Here is a 24,473-nt window from a genome sequence, read left to right as displayed (position 1 = left end):
GAACTCTGATTTATAAAATGACAATTGTACACAATATTGTTTCTTTTTATACTTTAATAAAATAAGTTCAGTATAAAACTATTCGAGGCTTGTGCGATCAGATGGTTTGTGTTGACGAGGACTGAGCTCATGGAGACCAGACAGGGACCGAGCTTACGGGGCTGGGGACAAATTTTTTCCCTGCATCATTCTCTATTGCCAATGTTGCTATGGCTTCTTTTTCTGCTTTTTAGCCACTATTACTTATTACGCTATACTCCTATTCCACAAAGAATTATCTATTTCCTTACTATCTTTGTTGAACCCGACCCACCTAACTGCAGAGTACTTCATAGATCTCTGCACAGACCTCCATTCTTCAAAAAGAACTCATGTGGAAGAAAGGGAGGAGCTGTAGGGAGGAGGAGGCCACTACCACATCCTCAGTGGCAGAACCAGGAGCTCTAATCCCAACTTATTCTCTTAACCAGAAGATTCTTCAACTTTTCAATCTTTCTTCAATTCTTCCTTCACCTTCATAAACCTCTTCTTTTATTTCAGAAACTTAGGCATACTATTCAAAACTTCCCTTTCTTTGGTTTCATCTAATATAATAAAACCCTAAGCCGCGCATGTGTACTCCCACCTGCGTGCGCCCGTTTTCTGTGAGCTGTAGGGCACTGCAGGTAGGAGTGCGCATGCGCGCGAAGCTCTCTCTCCCTCCCCCCCCCCCCGAGGTGGATGGCGGCTCTGGCGTAATAGGGCAGAGTACGGTACTGGGGTTCAAGAAAGGATTGGATAATTTCCTGCTGGAAAAGGGGATAGAGGGGTATAGATAGAGGATTACTGCACAGGTCCTGGACCTGTTGGGCTTCCGCGTGAGCGGACTGCTGGGCACGATGGACCTCAGGTCTGACCCAGCAGAGGCATTGCTTATGTTCTTATGTTCTTATCTCCTTTGCTTTTTGATATTGTGTTAGAACCCTTGTTATTAGCTATTCAACAAGCAAAGGGGATACAAGGTATTCCTCATGCAGATTGGGAATATAAAGTCTCTGCATATGCAGATGATATACTGCTTTATTTGAGAAATCCGGAAACTACCATTCCATGCTTGCTGGAGCTGATAGAGAAATTTGGAAAATTTTCAGGCTATAAGATAAGTTGGAATAAGTCAGAAATTCTTCCACTTAATGTACATTGTACTAAAGGTTTATTTGAATCATTCTCATTTGTATGGAAGGAAGATGGATTAAAATATTTAGGTATTAAGATTAAAAATACACTAGAAGACACAATAAAAGAAAATGAAAAACTTTTATTTAAAAAAAGTAACAGAAATGTGTGAGCAATGGAATCCTTTACATCTTTCTTGGTGGGGGAGAGTTCAAACAATAAAAATGATGATATTGCCTGTGGTTTGTTATCAAATGAGTATGTTACCAAATTTTTTTCAGGGGTCCTTTTATAAAAAGTTAAATGGTATTCTTACAAAATTTGTTTGGCTGGGTAAAATGCCTAGAATTGCCTTAGTATCTTTACAAAAACCAATTACGGAGGGTGGGGTAAATTTTCCAATCTTTTATAGGTATCACCAGGCCTATATTTTACGCCAGGGTATGTATTGGGTCCTCCCAGAGCTCATGGAAAATACCCCAGATTGGTTGTATTTGGAATGGCAACTCATGTTTCCTTTACATTTATCTCAGTGGTCTCAAACTTGCGGCCCGGGGACCACATGCGGCCCGCCAGGTACTATTTTGAGGGCCTCAGTATGTTTATCATAATCACAAAACTACAATAAAACAGTTTCTTGATCATATATCTCTTCAGCTATAAATGACAATATTATTATTAAGACTTAGCCAAAAGGAAAGATTTATAAACTATAAAGAGTTTTACCTCATGCAAAATCGTCATTTCTTTAATAAGACATTAACTATTTTTTCTGAGGCCCTCCAAGTACCTACAAATCCCAAATGTGGCCCTGCAAAGGGTTTGAGTTTGAGACCACTGATTTATCTCATGTTCTCAGTATCAAGATGCCTAGAATATATAAAGAGAACAGAATATTAATGGATATATGGAAAACATTACGTTACGTCAGTAATTTAACACCTAACCCAATACACAAATCAACAAATCAATCTATATGGCTAAACTCCAAGATTCAAACTGGCAGATTTAAAATCGTAAGGAAGCATTGGATTATTGCAGGTATACGGACTTTAGATGATGTTATTTCAAATGGTAAACTGCCTGATTTTTCACAGTTGCAACATAAATTTGGTCTTAATAAATTACAAAGCTTTAAATGGTTGCAACTTAAGCAGGCTATTTAGGAGGGGTTCCCTGAATGGAAAAATCTCAATAATCAGTATAGTCTGGAGTTCTTATGCTTTCAGTCGGATTTCTTGAGACACCAAGCCACACAGTGGTATAAATTGATATCTGGATATATAAATAAAAAACCAAAGAATGGTCTTAGAGACATTTGGAGCATGAGATGTACAATGTCTGCATCTATGAGACAAACTTGTTTTTTTTTTTTGTCACATAGAGCTTTTTGGACCCCTGTTCGATTACAAAAGTTAGATAGCTCTAAGTCTAATAAATGCTGGCATTGTAATCTGGAAACAGGGACTCTGGACCATTTAATATTCTATTGTCCCTGTATTATGGTCTTCTGGAAATCAATCTGGTCCCAAATTAATTGTTTACTAGAAAACCATGTAGCATTATCATATGATACAATTCTGTTAGGGATGTCAATGAGAGCAAAAAGTCAAATTTCATCAAGTAATAATAAACTTTTATTGATTATGACAGGAGTCGCCATACAACATATAAGAATATAATATTTATATGATATTTTTTGATTAAAATATCTGTGGGAAGGGTGGGTGGGGAGGTATAATTTTATGTTTTTAAGAGGATGTTAGAAGAAATACAAGTAATGTTTACAAGGTTTAAATGATGTAATATTGTGTTCTTGATGTAAGTTGGAAAAATGAATAAAGAATTTGAAAAAAAAAAATTATGTGTTTAAATATCTGCATGATTGAGCCATTTTCTTATCAAAATAATTCATGGGAAAGACATCACACCTATACAAAATGCGAAACTTCATGTTGACAAACCTGGCGTATTTTCATTTTAAAAAAAATTATTTATTGATTTTTCAAACTTCAATAGCGCAATACACAAATTATATAACGTATGATAAGTCAATAAAAGCACATTCAACTTACAAATATATATAACCCAACCATTTCCTCCCACCCACCCACCCACTGATTATTCAATAGAACACCGAAACATAGAATTTCCCAATAACCTTACCCTATTTAAATTAATAATATCCTCCCATTCTCCCACCCACCCCAAGTGTAAATACTCAAAGGTCAAAATTAGGACAGAAATAGCGCACACTCCCACCCTACCCTGGATGTGTACTAAAATAAACAAAAACTGACTCATAATTAAAGACCTATTATAGATGTCAGCGGGCCCCAAACCAATTTAAATAAGTTACTGTGCCCCAAACTTATTGGCATTCATGTTTTCATATCTATAGCTGGAGTACAGATTTGCCCACCAGAAAGGGAAATTTAGACGATTGTAATTCTTTCAATTTCGGGTTACCATCTGCATGGCTATCCCAGTCATGATAAGGAAAAGACGGCATTTATATCGATCCATAGGGGGCTTAACATGTAATAATGTTCCTCATTTTTCTGCATATTTTCTAATTTATGGTCACTTATTCCACATTTGGTGATGCCCTTTCTCTGTTTTCTGTATACATGATCAACTTGAGGTATTCTTCTAGGGCGTAACTTCTGTGTAGGGATCCATAGCATTTTCACTTAATTCTGTTTTCCAATAAGTGGCCTAATGGATGATCTATCATGGGAGGATTGTAGACAACTCTGGTTCAAGTGCCACATCTGGAGCACCATCCTAAGCTGGCAATGCACGCTGTGAGACACACCCCCTAGAGCTCCTATCCCACCCATTGTGTTGCAGCCAAGCAGGGAAGGCAATGGTAAGGATACCGTTTTGGAACCCCTGACATTAGAAGTACATATGGAGTAGTTGCAGGTGATGCTTGGGACAGTTCTGATTGTGTTAGTTTGGTTTTTTGTGTTTTTTGAATAGAAGGGTTTTTATTTCTTTTTTGAAGGTTTTGTAGTTTGTGGTCGAGGTCAATAGGTTGTAGAGTTGGGGGTCGAGTATTGCAGCTCGAATGGCTAGGAGGTTGTCGAACAGTTTTGGTTTTTTTTCTTTTGACATTTTTGGTTGGAGGGTGTGTGAATGGTGCGGGAGTTCTCCTATGTCTGGTTGAGGTGGATTGAATTATTTAGCTGAAGAAATTAGTTTCGCCCCCCCATTCCACACACATTAATTCTCTTCCATTTTTGTTCTCATTATAAAAAACACTGATAATTTCCCAGAAAAAAATACATTAAAATAAGACGTGAAAACAAAGGCCCCTACAGATGAGAACATAACATAAGAATAGCCTAACTGGGTCAGACCAATGGTCCATCATGCCCAGTAGCCCATTTTCATGGTAGCCAATCCAGGTCACTAGTACCTGGTCAAAACCCAAAGAGTAGCAACATTCCATGCTACCGATCCAGGGCAAGCAGACGCTTCCCCCATGTCTTAATAACAGACTATGGACTTTTCCTTCAGGAATTTGTCCAAACCTTTCTTAAAACCAGCTACGCTATCTGCTTTTACCATAACTTCTGGCCACTTCATTTTTAAGCTTAGATCTTTCCATCCAAACAGTGACCTTGCTAGATGTCAAATACAGCATAAGGTAACTTCACATGGACTTAGCTGTGCAGGAAATGTGAATCTCCTCATACACCCACCATATAGTGCAAAGGTCTGTTTTTTTCTTTTGGTCACTACATAGCCTAATGCCATACAAGCAGCGCTGTTACAAACATATTCTGAAGATCAATGCTAAGGTTAATAAAGTTTCCTTCCTTGAACCACAAGGAGATACTGACAAACCACTGGAAGAGTGGACTAACTGTGGGGTGGAAATGGGCCCGGAGTTTGCTCAGCAGAATTTCCCAGACCACCTCTTCCTCTCAACACATTGACACGCTGCCACCACCACCACCACTAGGAACACCTCACTGGGTAGGCCAGCTATGCTATAAACTTTATAAAACACATTATTATATTTTCTTATAAAGCACATATTTTAACTGAACTCTCTGACATCCTCAACCTTGCCATTCACAAAAATAGAAGGAAGAAAAGTTCCCATTTCCTGCTGTCTCATGTCCCCGGCCTATACAATATTTTTCTTCTGCAGACCCTTCAAAAGTCTGACCAAATCCTCGTTTCACTTGCATTATAAAGTACTGAGGATGCCATCTCTCCCCAATCCCAGGTCCTAGAGTCTAAGACAGTAGCACAAACTAGTGCTGCCCGATTCAGGAAAAAAAATTTCGATTCGATTCAGCCTATTGAATTGGTTTTTCAATTCGATTTTCCTGCCCAATTGGGTGTTTTTTTCAAACATCCTAGTAGGTTTATTTTATATCTTTTTCACACCCCTTTGGCTTCTCCTAACCACACTGGCGCTGTGGTATAAATAAAATAAAGAAACAAAAAGGACTTTTCCTCTCTCTGTTAAATCTTAGCACATGTTTGCGGTCTAACACCAGCTCTGGCAGGATACATGTTTCAAATATGACATATTGTAATCACAAAACAGAAAATAAAAATTAGTTTTTCTACCTTTTGTTGTCTGGTTATTTTTCAAATCTTGTTGGGTCAAGGCTCTGGTTGTCTTCTGATAACTTGCTTGCCAGGGTCTCCTTCTTTCTTCTTTCTGCATGCTAACTATCCATCTGCCATCTCTGTCCTCCCCTTCCATTTCCCTTCCCTCCCTAGGAGGTCTGGCATCTTTCCTTTTTTTCATCTCCCTCCACAGATCCACCTTTTCTTAACTACCCTTTCATCCAGCATCTCTTCCTCCTTCCTCACCACCCCAGGGCCCACCATCTCTCCCTTTTTTCCCCAACTACCCTCCTATCCAGTATCTCTATCCCCCTTCCACACCATCCCTTGTGTCCAACTTCTCTCCCTTTCTGTTCCTTCCCTCCCTAAATCCCATGGTCCATCATCTCTCTCTCCTCTATTTTCAGAACCATTATTTCTTCCCCTACCCCAAAGTCCAGCATATGCACGTCTCTTTGAACCTCCTCTTCCCTCCGTGTACTTCTACACCAGGGCCCTCCCTCCCCTAAAGGCCTGTCCCCTCCTTAAAGATCTGCACCCCACCCTTGAAGGCCTGCATCCCCCCCGAAGGCCTGCCTGTCCCTCTTGAAGGCCTATCCCCCCTTGAAGGCCTGCACCTCCCCGAAGGCCTGTCCCCCCTTTGAAGGCCTGCCTGCCAGTCCCCCTTGAAGGCATGTCCCTCCTGAAGGCCTGTCTCCCCCCCTGAAGGCCTGCCTGCCTGCCCTACCCCCACCCCGAAGGACTGTCAGAGGAGGGGTGGGACCATGGCATCGCAATCTTGCTGCAGGCTGCTTCTATACGGTAAATGGTGCGGGGAGGCCAGGGGGGAAGCCGGATGCCAGAGGGGGGGAACCGGACGCCAATAACTCTAAGGCCGGAAGCACCCCCCTCATGGCTTGCACCCGGGGCGGACCGCCCCCCCTTGGTACGCCACTGACTGCTACTACACTGAACCCTCACACACTTCCTGCTAATTGGATGTTAATTCTTCACCTTTGTAATAATCACATGCCCAATGGCAAGACTCCTAATAACTCGGTGGTATATTCTTCAGATTAGGTTTTTCTTCTTCCTGACAATTCTCCAGATGTAGTCTTTTCCACTTTTCTCCACATGCTGCCTCTCCAACACTGCAAGATATTTCTACTAATTATGTCGAGTTCACATAAAAATTTTGAAAAGATTTTGCCTTAGCATCTCAAGATGGATTCACTGACCATAAGGATTTTGAAGCAATTATTAAATCCTTTGACACCCCCAGAGGTTCAATACTAATTATATCCACTGCCTTGCAAGGACTTCAAACTAAGATATAGCAAACACCATATTCCAACCACCATGTGTCAAAGCATCTGGATGCCAAAAACAAAATCCAATCAACTCTAGGACATAAGTCTCAGTTACCACATCATTCTGTTATGTTGGATGCAGTATTAAAGAAGAATAAAATTAACAGGTCCTCTTTTCACTATCCTCCAGGAAAGGACCATGTGAGGGATTAAGGGGTTTCCTTAACTAAGACTACATTTATGCCATTGGACAGCAGGAAGCGTCGGACAAATCATAGAAACATGATGGCTGATAAAGGCCGAATGGCTCATCTAGTCTGCCCATCTGCAGTAACCATTATCTCTTTCTCTCTCTGAGATCCCACGTGCCTTTCCCAGACCTTCTTGAATTCAGACACAGTTTCTGTCTCCACCACCTCTTCTGGGAGAATATTCCATGCATCTACCACACTTTCTGTTAAAAAAAAAAAAATTCCTTATTACTCCAGATCTTATCACCTCTTAACTTCACCCTATGCTCTCTCATTGCAGAACATAAGAATTGCCGCTGCTGGGTCAGACCAGTGGTCCATCACACCCAGCAGTACGCTCACGCTGCGGCCCTTTGGTCAAAGACCAGCACCCTAACCAAGACTAGCCCTATCAGCATATGTCTTTGTTCAGCAGGAACTTGTCTAACTTTGTCTTGAATCCCTGGAGGGTGTTTTCCCCTATGACAGACTCCGGAAGATTGTTCCAGTTTTCTACCACTCTCTGGGTGAAGAAGAAATTCCTTACGTTTGTACGGAATCTATCCCCTTTCAACTTTAGAGAGTGTCCTCTCGTTCTCTCTACCTTGGAGAGGGTGAACAACCTGTCCTTATCTACCAAGTCTATTCCCTTCAGTACCTTGAATGTTTTGATCATGTTCCCTTTCAATTTCCTCTGTTCGAGGGAGAAGAGGCCCAGTTTCTCTAATCTTTCACTGTACAGTAGGTCCTCCAACCCCTTAACCATCTTAGTCGCTCTTCTCTGGACCCTTTCTGGTAGTTCCGTGTCCTTTTTCATGAATGGCAACCAGTGCTGAACGCAGTAATCCAGGTGAGGATGCACCATGGCCCGGTAAAGCAGCATGATAACCTTCTCCGAACTGTTGTGATCCCCTTCATTATCATTCCTAGCATTCTGTTCGCCCTTTTCGCCACCACCACACATTGCGTGGACAGCTTCATCGATTTGGCCATCAGAACTCCCAAGTCCCTTTCCTGGGAAGTCTCTCCAAGTACCGCCCCGGACATCCTGCATGAGATTTTTGTTACTGACATGCATCACCTTACACTAATCCACGTTAAACCTCATTTGCCATGTCAATGCCCATTCCTCGAGTCTGATTATGTCACATTGCAGATCTTCGCAGTCCCCCTGCGTCTTCACTACTCTGAATAACTTCGTATCGTCCGCAAATTTAATCACCTCGGAAGAGCACAGGTCCAAGCACCGAGCCCTGCGGCACCCCACTGGTGATGCTCTTCCAGTCCGAGTATTGTCCATTTACCCCCACTCTCTGTTTCCTATGCTCCAGCTAATTTCTAATCCATGTGAGTATTTCATGCTCGATTCCATGGCTTGCAATTTTCTGAAGTAGTCGTTCATGCAGAACCTTGTTGAACGCCTTCTGAAAATCCAGATATACAATGTCGACCGGGTCGCTCTTGTCTATCTGCCTGTTCACTCCCTCGAAGAAGCAGTTTCCTTTCAAATGAAAGAGACTTGATTCATGCGCATTTACATTACGTAGGTATTTAAACGTTTCTATCATATCTCCTCTTTCCCACCTTTCCTCCAAAGTATACAGATTGAGATCTTTAAGTCTGTCCCCATATGCCTTATGGCAAAGACCACACACCATTTTAGTAGCCTTCCTCTGGAACGACTCCATCCTTTTTATATCTTTTTGCAGATGCGGCCTCAAGAATTGTACACATTATTTTAAATGGGTCTTGCCAAAGTCTTATACAGGGGCATCAATACCTTCTTTTTCCTACTGTGGCCATACCTTTCCCTTTGCAACCTAGCATCCATCTAGCTTTCGCCATCAGCTTTTCAACCTGTTGGCCACCTTAAGATCATCACATATAATCACACCCAAGTCCCGCTCTTCTGTTGTGCACATAAGTTCTTCTCCCCCTAAACTGTATCTTTCCCTCGGGTTTTTGCAGCCCAAATGCATGACCTTGCATTTCTTAGCATTAAATTTCAGCAGCCAAATTTCAGACCATTCTTCAAGCTTCATCAGGTCTTTCTTCATGTTGTTCACACCATCCGGCATGTCTACTCTATTGCAGTTTTTGGTATTCGCAAAGAGGCAAATCCTACCGGACAACCCTTCAGCAATATTGCATATAAAAATGTTAAAAAGAACAGAACCTTGAGGCATACCACTGGAGCCATCCCTTTCCTCAGAGTGATCTCCAATGATCATTACCCTCTGTCACCTCCCACTCAACCAGTTCTCGACCCAGCCCCTCACTTTCGGACCCATCCTGAGGGTACTCAGTTTATTTATTAGACGTCTGTGTGGAACACTGTCAAAGGCTTGCTAAAATCTAAATACACCACATCTAGCGCACATCCTCTATCCAATTCTTTGGTCACCCAGTCAAAGAAATTGATAAGATTTGTCTGACAAGACCTACCTATAGTGAATCCATCTTGCCTCCGATCCTGTAATCCACAGGATCCCAGAAACTTGAACATTCTCTGTTTTAAAAGTGTTTCCATTTGGATAGTTGGAGCATTGAGATAAAGCATCAAATTACTGCATCTCAATGGTCATGAATTTGGGCTTGGAGGATGAGATAAACGGTGTTTGCATCTATGAGACAAACATGGTTTTTCTTGTTACATAGAGCATTTTGGCCCCCTGTTCAATTACAGAAATTAGATATTCCAAGTCTAATAGATGCTGGCACTGTCATCTTGAAGCTGGGACATTAGATTATTTACTATTCTATTGTCCATTGGTACTTAGCTTTTGGAAATCCATTTGGGGTCAGATAAATAATTACTGGAAAATCCGGTGGCATTATTGTATGACACTGTGTTATTTGGTACATCAGTGAGAGCTAAGAGCTAAATATCTTCTAATAATAATAAACTTTTACTCATGACAGGGGTTGCCATATAGCATATTATGAAAACTTGGGATCGGCTGAATTATAATTTTTGGTGGAATTCTTTATGCCACATCTTTAAAATGGAATGGGTAATAGCCATACAGCAGGGGCATTTTAAGAAATTTAAGGTTGTTTGGGAGCCATTAACAAAATACTGTAAAGAATGAATATTGGTTTTTCCCTATGAACATACATGTCCAAGTCGGGGGGGGGGGGGGAGGATATTTATGTTTTAAGGACAGTCGGGTATGTGGGAGGGAGGGATATTTGTTGTGAATTAGACTTTGGTAGAATATTAAGTGGTGATAAAGTGTAAAATGATTTTATCTTATACTGCACTTATTGAAAGTTTTAAAAATGAATAATGAATTAAAAAAAAAAAAAAAGCAGGCATGAAAGGGTATGTGTCATTTTCCCTATGATTCACATCATAGAAACACATACATATTAATCTATCTACTGTTTGGATATTTTCCAAAATTGTTATTCACGTTATGCACAAATTTTAGATAAGAGTGGAAAATGATTGTTTTTAATTTGACATAATGATTTCCTTAGATTTTTTTTTTTAAACAGTTAAGCAATTCATAATCATGGCCATATGTTTTATAAAAACAGTAATATACATAAATATCACTTTAAAAAAAAAAAAGTTTCCATTAATTTACTTACAACAGAAGTCAGACTTCGGCCTATAATTCCCTACTTCTTCCTTACTTCTACTTTTGTGGTGAGGGACCACATCTGCCCTTCTCCATTCCTCCGGTACCACTCTTGACTCTAGAGAATCGTTGAAAATATTAGTCAGTGGAGCTACCAGAACTTCCCTAAGTTTCTTCAGCACCCTTGGATGTACACCATCCGGCCCCATCAAGTTGCCTACCTTTATTTTAGCTAGCTCCTCACGAACACAACCCTCTGAAAATCGATCAGGGTCTATTATTCCTCCATCCCTATTCACGTTTGTCTTCTGTGGTCCCACTCCCAACGCTTCAGCCGTGAACACAGAGCAAAAATATTTGTTGAGCAATTTGGCCTTTTCTTTATCAGCTCCTACATATTCCTCCCCTTCACCTTTGAACCTCACAATGCCACTTTTGCACTTCTTTCTATCACTAATACAGTGGTACCTTGGATTACGAGCATAATCCGTTCCAGGAGCATGCTCGTAATCCAAAATGCTCGTTTATCAAAGCGAGTTTCCCCATAGGAAATAATGGAAACTCGCTTTGATAGGTTCCCACCCTCCACCCCCCCGAGGCCAGCAGCGTTGATCCCCCCACCACCACGAGAACCGGCATTGATCCCCCCGAAGGCCCCCCCCGCGATCCGGCACCCCCCCTGCCGCCATCGGGCACCCCCTCGCCGCGACCTGAGGTCCCCCAACCCACCCGAACCCTCTTCTTACTTCAGTGTAGCCTCCTCACCGGCACCAGCATGTCCTGCCGGTGCCCAAAAATCTGCCTCCTGTGCTGGGTCTTGAGCATATGCGCATGCTCAAGGCCTGAGAGTTCACGTAGGACATGCTGGTGCCGGTGCCGGTGCGGAGGCTACACTGAAGTAAGAAGAGGGTTCGGGTGGGTTGGGGGACCTCAGGTTGCGGCGGGGGGGTGCCCGATGGAGGCGGGGGGGGTGCCCGATGGCGGCGGGGAGGTGCCGGATCGCGGGGGGGGGGCGCTCGCAAATTGAGGCGCGCTCGGTTTCCGAGGCGCCGATTTTGCGAATATTTTGCTCATCTTGCAAAACACTCGCAAACCGGTGCACTCGTAAACCGAGGTACTACTGTATATCTAAAAAATGTATTGTTTCCCCGTTTTACTGTGTCAGCTATTTTTTCTTCCATTTGCATCTTTACTTTCCTGACTACACAACCAGCCTCTCTCAACTTTTCCAGATATTTTTGCCTGTCTTCCTCTTTCTGCAGTCTTTTGTAGTTTATGAAAGCTAACCTTTTATTCCTTACCTTCTCAGCTACTACTTTTGAGAACCAAAGCGGCCTTCTTTTCCTCTTACTTGCCTCACAAGAAGGTTTGTCGCCCTTGCAATCGCACCTTTGTTTTGCCCATTGCATTTCCACTAGAGGTCTGCACGGGAACAGGGATCGCGGGAATCCCCCTAACCCACGGGGACCCCCTCTGGCCCATGGGAATCCCACGGGGACCCCCTCTAGCCAACGTGACTCCCACGGGGATGGAAGGCTTTGGAAGCAGGGTTTGTCCATATAATATAAAGGACGTCAGCCTTAGTAAAAGAGGAGGTTTATAAATTAATTACCTCAACAGAAAACAAAAAAGGGTTCCACCAAAGAGATTCCACAAGGAAAACAGCAGCGCAAACACAAAAGAAACTGTGGAATTGATGATCCTATCAGAAGTAATTGCTGCTTTTTATGGGGACAGGCGGGGATGGAGGTAATTCCTTGCGGGGATGGGTGGGGACGGAGAGGATCCTGACGGGGACGGGTGAGAATGGAGAGGATCCTGGTGGGGACGGAGAGGATTCTGGCGGGGATGGGTGGGATTTCTGTCCCCGCGCAACTCTCTAATTTCCACTTCTTCCAGACGTTCCCATCCAGACAATAATTCCTTGACGTAAACCCCCATCTGAACAAAGTTGGTTTTAAAGTCTAGAACCTTTGCTTTTGAATGAGCCCTCTCTGTACCCATCTTAATATTAAACCGTACCATGCAGTGATCACTAGATGTCAGATGATCACCCACTGTAACATCAAAAACACTTTCCTCATTTGTAAGTAAGCACCAAGTCCAGTATAACCCCATCCCGTGTGGGTTCCATTGCCAACTGCTGGAACAGTTCTCCTTATAGAGAATCCAGGATCTCCCTACTTCTAGAAGTTAAAATCACCTATTAGTAAGACTTCTCCCTTTTTAGATATACAGGTCCTCATTGACTTATGACCTATGCAACTTACGATGGTTCGACTTTACGACGCGTTTCCCCCATCTTCCATCCCAGCCCATACTAACTATTTTTACCCCTCCCCGCATACCTTTTCCCTGGTGGTCCAGCGGTGTATCCTGCACTGAGCCCCTCCTGCCGATGTCAGCGGTCAGAAGCCAGCAGCACACCCGGGTTGGCATGCGCAGGAGTGAACTTTTGGTCTTCCCGCCCTGCCCTGCTCACTGAAACTCTGCTGCCAGTTCTCATGGCAGCCATTCAGAAAGCTGCTTAGGGCTGGGCAGGAGCTCCAAAAGCTTGCTCCTGCGCGTGCCGGCCTGGGTGCACAGCTGGCTTCTGACCGATGACATCGGCAGGAGGGGCTCAGTGCAGGATACACCGCTGGACCACCAGGGAAAAGGTACACGGTGAGGGGTAAAAATACTGTAGTTAGTATAGGCCGACTTAAGTCCAGATCGACTTGCGACCTGTCAGTCGGAACCAATTGCTGTCGTAAGTCGACGAGGACCTGTATTCTGAATGTCTACTATTAAATCTCTATCTACTTCTGTCTGTGAAGGAGGCCTGTATATCACACCAATGTAAATATATTCACCATTCTCTCTTTCCAAATTGAACCACATTGCCTCTTCCTTGCCCTGCAGATCCTGCAATTGTGTGTGGCTTTAATATTATCTTTAACATATAATGCTACTCCCCCTCCTTTTTTTCCTTCCCTGTCTTTCCTGAACAGATTATAGCCCGGTATAACTACATCCCAGACATGGTTCTTTGTGAACCATGTCTCTGTGATCGCCACTATATCCAACTCCTCTTCTTCCATCACAGCTTTTAGATCCAGAATCTTGTTTCCCATACTTCGAGCATTAGTATATACTGCTTTCCAGACATTGCCCCCTTTTCCCATCTGTGTAGAGGTATTCAGTGATTTACTTACCTGAGGGCTTATAATCACCTGGGAGCTTTGATCACCCTGTCCCATCACTTCTAGTTTAAAGCCCTCTTCAGCCTGCTGGCAAAGATGCTTCTTCCCTTCTTTGATAGATGCACACCATCCCTACTCAGCAACCCTTCGAAAATCATCCCACCGTGCAGGAAGCCAAAACGCTCTCAACGACACCATCCACATAGCCACACATTCATCGCCAGGGTGCGAGCTTCTCTGCCCTGGCCTTTACCCTTGATGGGGAGGATGGATGAGAATACCACCTGTGCACCTGACTGCTTCACCTTCTCTCCCAGAGCCACAAAGTCACTTTTGACATGTTCGCAGGGATACCTGGCAGTATAGTTAATGCCAATGTGGATGAGCAGCATTGGATAGTAGTCATCAGGCTTGATGAGTCTCAGCAAGTTCTCTGTAACATCTTGGATTTTGGCACCAGGCAGACAGCATACCTCTTGTAACATCATGTCTGGTCTGCAGATGAACACTTCTGTACCCCTTAGAAGGGAATCGCCAACTACCACTACCTTATGCCTCCTAATTTTGGGGATTTTAAGCTTTGGTCCTTCCTCTCTTTGGGATGCTCTCATCTCCTCCACTTCTAGGACAGCATACCGGTTCTTCAGTTCAAGGGCAAGGGGAGCCACAGCACCAATCTTGCAGTGTTCCATAATCTGAGTCCAGCTGCCTTCCCTCAGCACAACCTCTTCTTCTCCACTGCTAGAAATCTTTGATGCCTCATAAATCATTTCATCGATGTACCTCTCATTCTCATGGATGCTTCTCAGTCTTGTCTCCTCACTCAATTCTTTTACTTCCTTCATGAGGGATTCAAGCTGAAGACAGCTTGTACATGGAACTGCTCCCTCTGCCTGGGTAACATTTTTTTGTCTGCACAGAGACAGAAGTTGTAACCTGAGCAGCAGCTTTGGTGATACGATGTTTCCCAGCCAATCTGGGGTACAGAAGTACTTACACCAAAAAACAAGTGGGTAGTGGGATAGACTGCGTCAACCTGGATTAGACACTCTTTATTTATGCAGATCAACTTAAAATATAATACATATTAAAATACAATACATTTAAAATCACATAAAATGTCCAAGATAAAGTCCTGTGAGCAATGACCCAAAGGGTCCTCTTATCCAAAGAGTCTATTCCACTCCCCCACTTGTTTTTTGGAATTTGACTTTGCATGGGGTTTCTGTCTTCTTTTTTTCTGTGTTCCACAGAAGTACTTACACCTTTCCCAAGTTTGAATGCCACTAGGCAAGATGTTCCAATGGATGTTGGGGGGGGAGAAAATGTTGGGGGGGTTCTCAGCAGAGCAGATCCTCTCTCACTACCTCTTCAAGTGTGGGGAAAAGGGTGAGTTTCCCGATCTGGTGAGAGGGTTTGGGAGTTAGGTGTTTCAAGTTTGTGCAGATTGTTCTTGTTAAGATCAGCTGGAGAAATATGAAGGGTAATTTAGGAGTAGTATAAGAGTAATTTGATCCTAGGGGTCAATGGGCAGAGGCAGACAGTAGTTCATAGGTTGCTGTGAAAACTATCTTTAATGCTGATCCTCTACAACCTCTTTCTTAGAACCAGGCCTTCTGAGGGTTAGACACTAGGCCAGCATTCCTCCCCTCAAGGGTCACCTGTGGAGTCTGATCTCTTAAGAAAGTCCTCATTCAGGGGGAACTATCTGTCCCAGAATGCCCTGAGCTTTGCAGCTCAGTGCTGAGATCCATTAGGGAAGGGATACAGCCTTGCTAAGTCAGAGGAGCAGGACTCGGACAGGAAGGAGTACTTCTGCCCCAGAATGGAATCATTTGAGGAGGTCCCAAGAAAGACTTCCACTAGAGAAAGCTTCCCTAGCTGCAGGTTAAGGAAGAACCCTGAGAAGCAGAGTGATTCTTAATGAGACTGAGAGAGAGAACCCTTCCCTAGCCATGGACTGAGGAAAAGACTTAGAAGTCAAGAAATCTGTCAAGTACTGTTAGAAGATCTGAAAGTTCAAGACATTTGGTACTTGGCTGAACAAGGTAAGCCAACCTTGCTGTACTGAGGATTGTGGTCTGTGTGGGTCTGGCTGGGACCAGCCCTTGAACCTTATTTAAGAAAAATTGTTTATCCTTGAGCTGAGAGAGGATTTTACCTTACCAGAGCCTGTGAGGTAACATGCTCAGGTCTGTACTTAATAAAATAAAAAAATATTATACCAGGCTGTTTGTTTGAGTGGGCACAGGGTCCAGGAAAACCCAGTCTGGACTCAACCAAAGACACCAAAATTTTAGATACAGTAGGAAGGAGAGTTTACACCAAGACAATGTTGGCTCAATGTATAACAACTGATCAGCTACAAATTCTTCATTATCTACATTCTGATACCAGCCTCGCTCTAGACCTCCCAAGCCTTGAAATTCTCTTCAAGCTATCTTACAGAGACAATGGCCATGAGAACGCAAGTCTCTACCTTCTCTTCTTTTCCAGCTAACAAGAATACACCTAGTTTTTGGCAATTGTCCAGTAGGAGGTTGTCTTCAGTTTTTTTTTCATGAAACATCTTGCAGAATCATTATGGACAATTGGGTGTTGAAAATAATGTCAAAGGGGTACAAACTCAGTTTTGTCAAACTTCCCTCCACCCAAGGACATAAGGCCTAGAACCCAGAGTCTAATTTTATAGGAAGAGATTAGCCTATACTAAAGACCCCTTGACTTTTTTGGGATGAGAAAATAATGGGAATAGAAACCCTGATTTTCTGATGTGGAGGTACAGCCTGGATAGCATTGGCCTGAAGTAGGTTCTGAATCTCTTCCTGTAAAATTAGACTCTGGGTTCTAGGCCTTATGTCCTTGGGTGGAGGGAAGGTGGGTGGTAGTTTGACAAAACTGAGTTTGTACCCCTTTGACATTATTTTCAACACCCAATTGTCCATAATGATTCTGCAAGATGTTTCATGAAAAAAAAACTGAAGACAACCTCCTACTGGACACTCTTAATCTTTTTATAAGGCAAGAAAAGTTCAGAATATACTCACTTCAGGTTATTCTTCTCCTAGAATACAAGTGATTCATATCTATAGATCAAGGACACCTATACACACACTCTTATATACCTGGATCATTGGGAATTTCTTTTCTTTGGTCTGACACACTACCAATACAAAGTACTACCATTCAGCCTGACCTCGACACCCAAAGTCTTTGCCAAGTACATTTCAATAGAAGCAGCACACCTTGTAATATATGAATTCTTTGTCTTTCCATACTTAAGACAACTGGTTGAGCTCTGCCTCCTTGAAACTAATAACATCACTTTACAGCGCAATCAATAGTCTGTCAACACTAGGTTTCATCATCAACTAGAAATCCAGATTGCAGCCCACTCAAACTCAATTAATAGGAGCATAACTGGACACTGTCTCCAACTGTAGTGGTTCCCACTGCAAAACTTCATATGGGAGCTAAGATTTCAGTAGTCCTAAGCTCTTCATCCTTTGTTTCAAAGAATACTCTACCCCACAGATAAAACAGATACTTCATTGGATGATCAAGGAGCAAAAGGGGCGCTCAGGGTGGATAAGGCTATAGCAGAGAGACTGAATGAATTCTTTGCTTCAGTCTTTATGGAAGAAGATGTAAGATCTACCTGAACCATTAATGGTTTTCAAGGGTGATGATGTGGAGGAATTAAAAGAAATCTTATTGAATCTGGAAGATGTACTGAGCCAAAATTGACAAGTTAAAAAAGCTGTAAATCACCTGGACTGATTGGTGTATATATATCCCAGGGTATTAAAAGAATTCAAACATGAAATTGCTGATAGTTAGTGATCTGTAACCTGTTGCTAAAATCCCTGAGACTATTCACTGATGTGGTATTTTTGCATTCTGCCAGATTTTCAAGTCCTTGAACATGGCCAGTTGAGCCTCCTGTTTCAAAGAAGCCTTTGTCAGCATCTAAGTAAATCATCAGTCAAAAAACATTCCCATTAGTTGGAGGATAGTAACTGGATTATTATGTATTAAGAACTGGCTGAAGGATAGAAAACAGAGTAGGTTTAAATGGTCAGTATTCTCTGTCTTTCTTTCTTTCTGTCTCTCTCCCTGGCCCCCCTGTCTGTCTTTCTTTCTGTCTCTCTCCCTGGCCCCCCTGTCTTTCTTTCTTTCTTTCTGTCTGTCTCTCTCCCTGGCCCCCTGTCTTTCTTTCTTTCTGTCTCTCTCCCTTGCCCCCTGTCTGTCTTTCTGTCTCTCTCCCTGGCCCCCTGTCTGTCTGTCTTTCTTTCTGTCTCTCTCCCTGGCCTCCTGTCTGTCTGTCTTTCTTTCTTCTCTCTCCCTGTCTGTCTGTCTTTCTTTCTGTCTCTCTCCCTGGCCCTCTGTCTGTCTGTCTTTCTGGCTCTCCCCCCCCTGTCCAGAAGCACCCCTTCCCTGCTCCCCCTGTTCAGAAGTAGCACTTCTCCCTTACTTTTACCTCCCCCCTGTCCAGTAGTATCCGTTCTTCCTTCCCTACTTCCTGTCCAGTATCCGCTAGACTGGTTCACCTCACATTATCCAAGGGGTCTGGCCTTCATGAAACTGTGGCTGCTTCTGCTGCTGGTCCAGGGGTGAGAAGATGAGGCGTCCTGGCAGCATAGTCAGAAGGCAGAAAGCTGGCGTCGGAGATCGGGGCAGGAAATCAGCTGAGGCAGGCACTGCGCGGCACGGATCATGGACCCACGGAGTTTGAAGTGCACATGCACGCTAAGGGTTTTATTATATCGGATCGATTGTAGGACCATGAGTGACTTCTAGATTTGTTCCAAACAACTTCAGATTTTAACCATATCTTATCTACATGAGGTAGAATATAATGTGGCAATGTCTAGGCACATGCCACAAAGTTAGGGAGTTCACACTGCAAGACCTCACCTTAATCCAAATACCAGTCTCACTTGGATGAAGGATTTCAGAATCTTGTCAAACCCTGCCTGGCTCAGCAGGTACTCCAGCAGACTTCAGATACATTTCACCTGCAAGATTCTCAAAACTTTTAACGTGGTCACTAAACCATTTCCAGCCAGTTTAACGTTCGTGTCTTTTAACAGCGGATTATCAAAATGTTTACCGTGGTCTTTTCCAAGCTTCCTAGCAGTCTCCAACTCTGCCATGCAAATGTATTACAACAAGGTTATTAATATTTAAATGAGCACTCCGGGCGACTCTCTATTATCGCTGAGTGATTCCTTAACTTTGCTGTCCTACATTTGTGAGCAAAATTTTCCAGCAGGTCTGAGTTGTCCTAGCTGTACTTTTTGGTCAGTGCCTGAACGCTGATTAATTCAGGCATTGACAGGAAAATGAGACTTGACAGTTCAGACCTGCCAGAAAATTTTGCCGCTATCAAGCAACCCTCTCCAACCCCCCCAGCAATGAGAGAGATGCCCACTCCCCCCCACTGAGAGAGATGCCCACTCCTCCACTACCCCCCCCCCCCCACGGTGGCAGGAGGGATGCCCATGCCCTCCCACTGCTCTTGTAACCCAATGACCCCTCTCCCATACCTCCAATGACTCCCCTCCACCCCCCTTACCTTGTGTACAAAGACTACCCGGAGGGATACCTCAGGCCAGCAGGCCCATCTCTTCAAAATGGTGGGCCTTCCCCTCCTCAGTACATCCTGGGATGTGCTGTGGAGGGACATAAGGCTCTGATTGGCCCAGATGCTTAAGGCCCCTCCTATGGGGTCTTTTATTTATTTTTGTGTGTTTATTCTGCACATGTGCTGATTGCTGTCACCACTGATCGGCACATGCAAATATAGCAGCCTCCGTGACTCTCTGCCAGTCTCATTTGCATGTGTGATCTTTTAAGAATTATTCATTTTTGAAATTGTTGCAGCCGCAGCTGCGACAGCAGCCTGTCAGATTTTATCGCCAACATTTGAGAATCTTCCCCTAAGAAAGAAACTCTGAGACAATTCTGAATTAGCATTGTACTTCCTCCTCAGAGGTCTTTTCCTTTCAGGCTTATTGCACTCTGGGTGAAAGTACTAATGTCCACTTCTTGAGCCCACTGCTCACTTTGACTCCTTGGAGGCTTCTCTGCATACTTTATTAAGCCTGTAGCCCTTTGTCCTCCCTTCCTGACTGGAGAACAGGGCTTGGAAAAGATAGTCCTCTTAGCCTTATTCATATATGCAAATGAGCCCACTTAACATTCCTCTCAGGCCCATGCACTCTGTCTTCTAAGCAGACTAGGGTTGTTTCTGCTTTGATTGACAGAATTTGTCCCTGCAGTTAACCGTGAGAAACCATCCCATGTCATCCTTTAGTGTCTATCTCAACCTCAGTCCTTCTACACCAGCATTCTTCAATGCGAGGCTTGAGGGTCAGTGGCTGTGCCCATTCATACTCTGATTCTTCCCTCTCTTATTAAAGAATGACACGGAGATGATTTCCCATGGTTAACCATGGGGACGGGAACAAGTTCTGCCCCTGTGTCATTCTCTAAACTGGATGACATTTAACACTTTAGTTTACACCTTTACTTTCCATGTTATCCTCCACTGGCTGATAGCTAAAAAGGAAACACATAACACAAAACAATGCTGGCTTCTAAACTCTGTTCATGCAAATGTCTTGACGACTACTGTCAAGACTTACTTGCTGCTTGCATAACTGTGGATCAGTAAGAACCTCTTTATCCACTCCAGGTGGGCTTCCCTTCTTCAACTGGGAAACAGTTGTATAATGTACTCATTCATTTTTAATGAGTAAGAAGGGAGGGAGTATTTGGGGTATGAAAAGTCAATGTGCCATATCCTGCACATTAGCTAAGCTGTAAAGTTACCTCAAATTTGTGTAAGCTTAAATGTGGTAAGATTTATTTTCTGAATTTCTTTTTTGAATTTGTAAGTTATCACTCTATAAATTCTCTTACTTAAAAGATACAAGGGAACCTATACCAGACAATTTGACATAGGTATTACTCCCTTCATGGAAAGGAGGGGGGTGGGAATCTAGATCCCTTAAGATTTTTTATCTTAACATTTTATCGAACTACACTTTTTTCCCCAGTAATACATACTGAGGAAGCCAGAAAACCATGCTTGCTTTTATGTATTTTTGTGTATTATTTAAACTAGCGGTTTCTTAAAGTGGTCATGATTTTTTACTTGCAGGAAGGTCACACGGAGCACCAAGAAAGAGAGGAGCAAGAGCAAGCACAGGAAGAGCCTCTGCAGCAGGAAGAATACTGACCACAACCATACAACATATTTCACTTTTTTTTTTGTGTTTTGTTTTGTGTGGGAACTTTCTTTTGGAGATCGAACATTCATGCCTTTGTCTCCTCCTTATGCTCCCAGTCTGCCATTAACATTTATGTACTGTAGTGAGTGCCTGCAAATCAGTGCATCCTGTATCCGTCACTTTGTCAAGACACGTTTGTAGGATCAACCCTTCAGGCCGCAAAGCTGAGAGATTACAGGGCTAAGTAGCTGCAGCTTCACCATTTGGCAGCTTCAGAAATGGTTTTCTTTATTTTTATTATTCATATTGGAATTATTTTGTTCTAATCATATACAATTACAGTTGTAATTGCTCTAAAATGTTTACTATTGACATCTTTACAGACATGGGGCAGGGTTGCATATATTTTGTGGTGCTGGAGTCGTTTTTAAATATCTGCACCATGGTACATAAATTTGGTAAGCATATGAGACAGAATTGTTACAAGCCATATATCTAAATTTCTAGTAGAGAAAGAAAAAGCTGTGTAACATTAAGAAATTTCATATATCTTCTCAGAACTGTCATTGTAGTATAGACTTCAAGACCATTTAAGTTTGACAGATATAAATCTATATGAAGGGAATCTCACTTTTTATATGGTAAAATAAAATTTTCACTCTTTCAAGATTTTTACATAAGAAATCTTTTACTGCTTTTTCTTGTAATGGGAAACAGTGAATCAGGCTTAATAAAGCTTTTCTTTCAATAGACAATGGATACTCAAAATACAATAAAGGTTAGGAGCATTATTTAAAATTAATTCTTTACCTTAAAATCATGCAGGTAATTGTTTATAGTAGTTAACTTGGTGAGCTGGACTTTTGTTTCCCTGATTTAAATCTGAATGCAGTTCTTTATGTATGCAGTTTTTAAAGGTGTCACCTAGATAATTTCAGAAGCTAAAGAATGCTATCAAATTCCTATAGTTTTCATTCTGTGATCTTCATATGCAGGCTTACCAACTAGATAAGATTCATTTTCATACTTGGATTTAAGCAGGATTATTTTTAAAAATGACTCCATATAAATTGTTGACTATAAAGTGATAGGCATGAAAAGTGTGTGCCCGTTTTACCACAGGTACTGTTTGAAGTAACAGTGAAACAGAAATGGTCTGCAGAGTTCAGTATTCATGCAGTTTGGATTTAAAGATACATTCATTATTACTTTACTAAATTGCACACCATAAAGCTTTTGTTATATATTAAATGTAAACTGAAAGGAATGTAAACATATGTATTGTTAATTATAAATAGAAGAGTAATGAAGTCATAATTAGATGAAAAAAGTCTTATTCAGATGTATTACACTCATTTTACATTATCCACAAATTGTCGCATGATAGAGTAGATTGTAACTGAATATGTGAATAACTTGCGGTTATCTTTTTACATATTTAATTAAAAAAATATATGTTATAAATTGTCTAGATCCATATATTGTTCAGAGCACATACAAACCATCTCTGATTTTTATTTCACAAATGTGAATTACTAAATCACATTATAGCGTTTTAAAGACACTGGTTAACTTATAAAGATGGTCTTAACTGTTTGCAGCAATGTTCATTATCTTTTGAGAAATTTTACAGTGTCCACTATCAACTGCTGCAAAAATATTGGGATTATATGAATGAAATTGTAATAGACCAAATCAAAAAGCAGAAGAAGGGATCTTGCCTCAGAATGTACCAGAACAGAAGAGGCAAGTGATACGTCTAAACCGACCATATAGTTATGTTTATTGAAATATAAAAATTGTCCAACAAAAGTCCTTGATCAAATAGATAATAGAAAGTAGAAAGTCCCAAAGTACTTGTGTATATAAATCCAAGAAAAGTCCCGACTAGGATCCAAGTTTCGGCAACACAGTTGCCTCCTTCAGGGGACAACATGTGACTGAAGACAAAGATATAGGATAAAGCATAAATAAATTAAGAAACCATCAACTTGAAATAATAAGCATCATAAAAATACTCAGTGTGAAAATTTCATTTTATATTACTATGTCACAATCTATTGGAAAACTTTTTAGTTGTGTATTGTGAAGATATAGCTATACTAGTAGACTTTTGGATGCTTCCCTGCCAGAGGGACTTCAGACACTGTGCAGGGTTGCATATATTTTGTGGTGCTGGAGTCGTTTTTAAATATCTGCACCATGGAATATAAATTTGGTAAGCAAAAAACTTAAAAGAAAACATACTGTATGTTAGTTTAGCAGAAAAACCACATTCATTCCAAACCAAAAAAGACAGAAAAATAGTGATTACAAAAAACGGAGAAAACAGACCTCATACACAGAGAGCCAGGACTACACAGTACCCTAAGCCTCCTGTATCATCACTGGTCTGAAAAAACTCTAGTACATATATATTGAATCAGTCTTTCATTTCACTTCATAAACTTATTTTTCAAAATTCATTTTCTGTCATCATTATCACTATGTAAAAAAGGTTAATTCTGCATAAAACAAATTGCAATGACTACAGCTAGGAGCAGAAGAATTTTTTCAATTTCTATTAAAGCATGTAAAAGTGTGACAAACTTATCTTGAAGTCACTTCTCTCAAAGCATAGGTTGTTTCTTCATCCGATATTCCAAAAGGCTACCTAAACAGTGTCCACGAGACAGAAAGCAGCCGTCTAAATCCCCAACTTCCAGCTGTAAAGCCTTCATCTGGTTTTTGACCATTTACCAGTGTGTGTGTGTGGGGGGGAAGGGCTAACTTATTTCCGTTCAACCTGGCAGGCTATCACGATGGATCAATGGGTCCTCTCTATTATGGCACAGGGTTACTTTCTCAAGTTCCTTCCCAAGGTAACTCCTTCTCAACCTCCCCCACTTTCTGCGGTTCCTCATCAACATATTCCACAACTTAGGGCAGAAGTTACTCTTCTACTAAACAATGCCATAGAGGAGATACCTCCAATTCAACAAAATCAGGGATTTTATTCCTGTTTTTTCCTTATTCCCAAAAAGACTCAAGGTCTAAGACCCATTCTAGACCTCAGACCTCTCAATGCCTGCCTCAAAAGAGAAAAATTCTGCATGATATCTCTACCAACTATCTTGACTCTTTTGAAACAATACGATTGTTTAGCCGCCCTAGACCTCAAAGATGCCTATACCCATATTCCCATTCATCCTTCTCA

The 24,473-nt window shown here is 41.9% G+C and overlaps 1 protein-coding gene across 2 annotated transcripts in view; it reads left to right on the top strand.

Annotated features, from left to right (window-relative positions):
• The window catches only part of MAPRE2 (microtubule associated protein RP/EB family member 2), a 296,029-nt gene extending 273,445 nt beyond the window's left edge, over positions 1 to 22,584 (top strand). For both annotated transcript variants that reach the window (XM_033933722.1, XM_033933721.1), the window contains one exon: positions 21,208 to 22,584. In XM_033933722.1, the coding sequence (XP_033789613.1) occupies positions 21,208 to 21,285 (78 nt within the window). In that variant the 3' untranslated portion in view covers positions 21,286 to 22,584. The remainder of the gene's footprint in view (positions 1 to 21,207) is intronic.
• The last annotated feature ends 1,889 nt before the right edge of the window (positions 22,585 to 24,473 follow it).

Source organism: Geotrypetes seraphini, chromosome 2 (assembly GCF_902459505.1).
Source record: "Geotrypetes seraphini chromosome 2, aGeoSer1.1, whole genome shotgun sequence".
NCBI lineage: Eukaryota > Metazoa > Chordata > Amphibia > Gymnophiona > Dermophiidae > Geotrypetes > Geotrypetes seraphini.
This window is presented reverse-complemented; position numbering and strand designations above follow the sequence as displayed.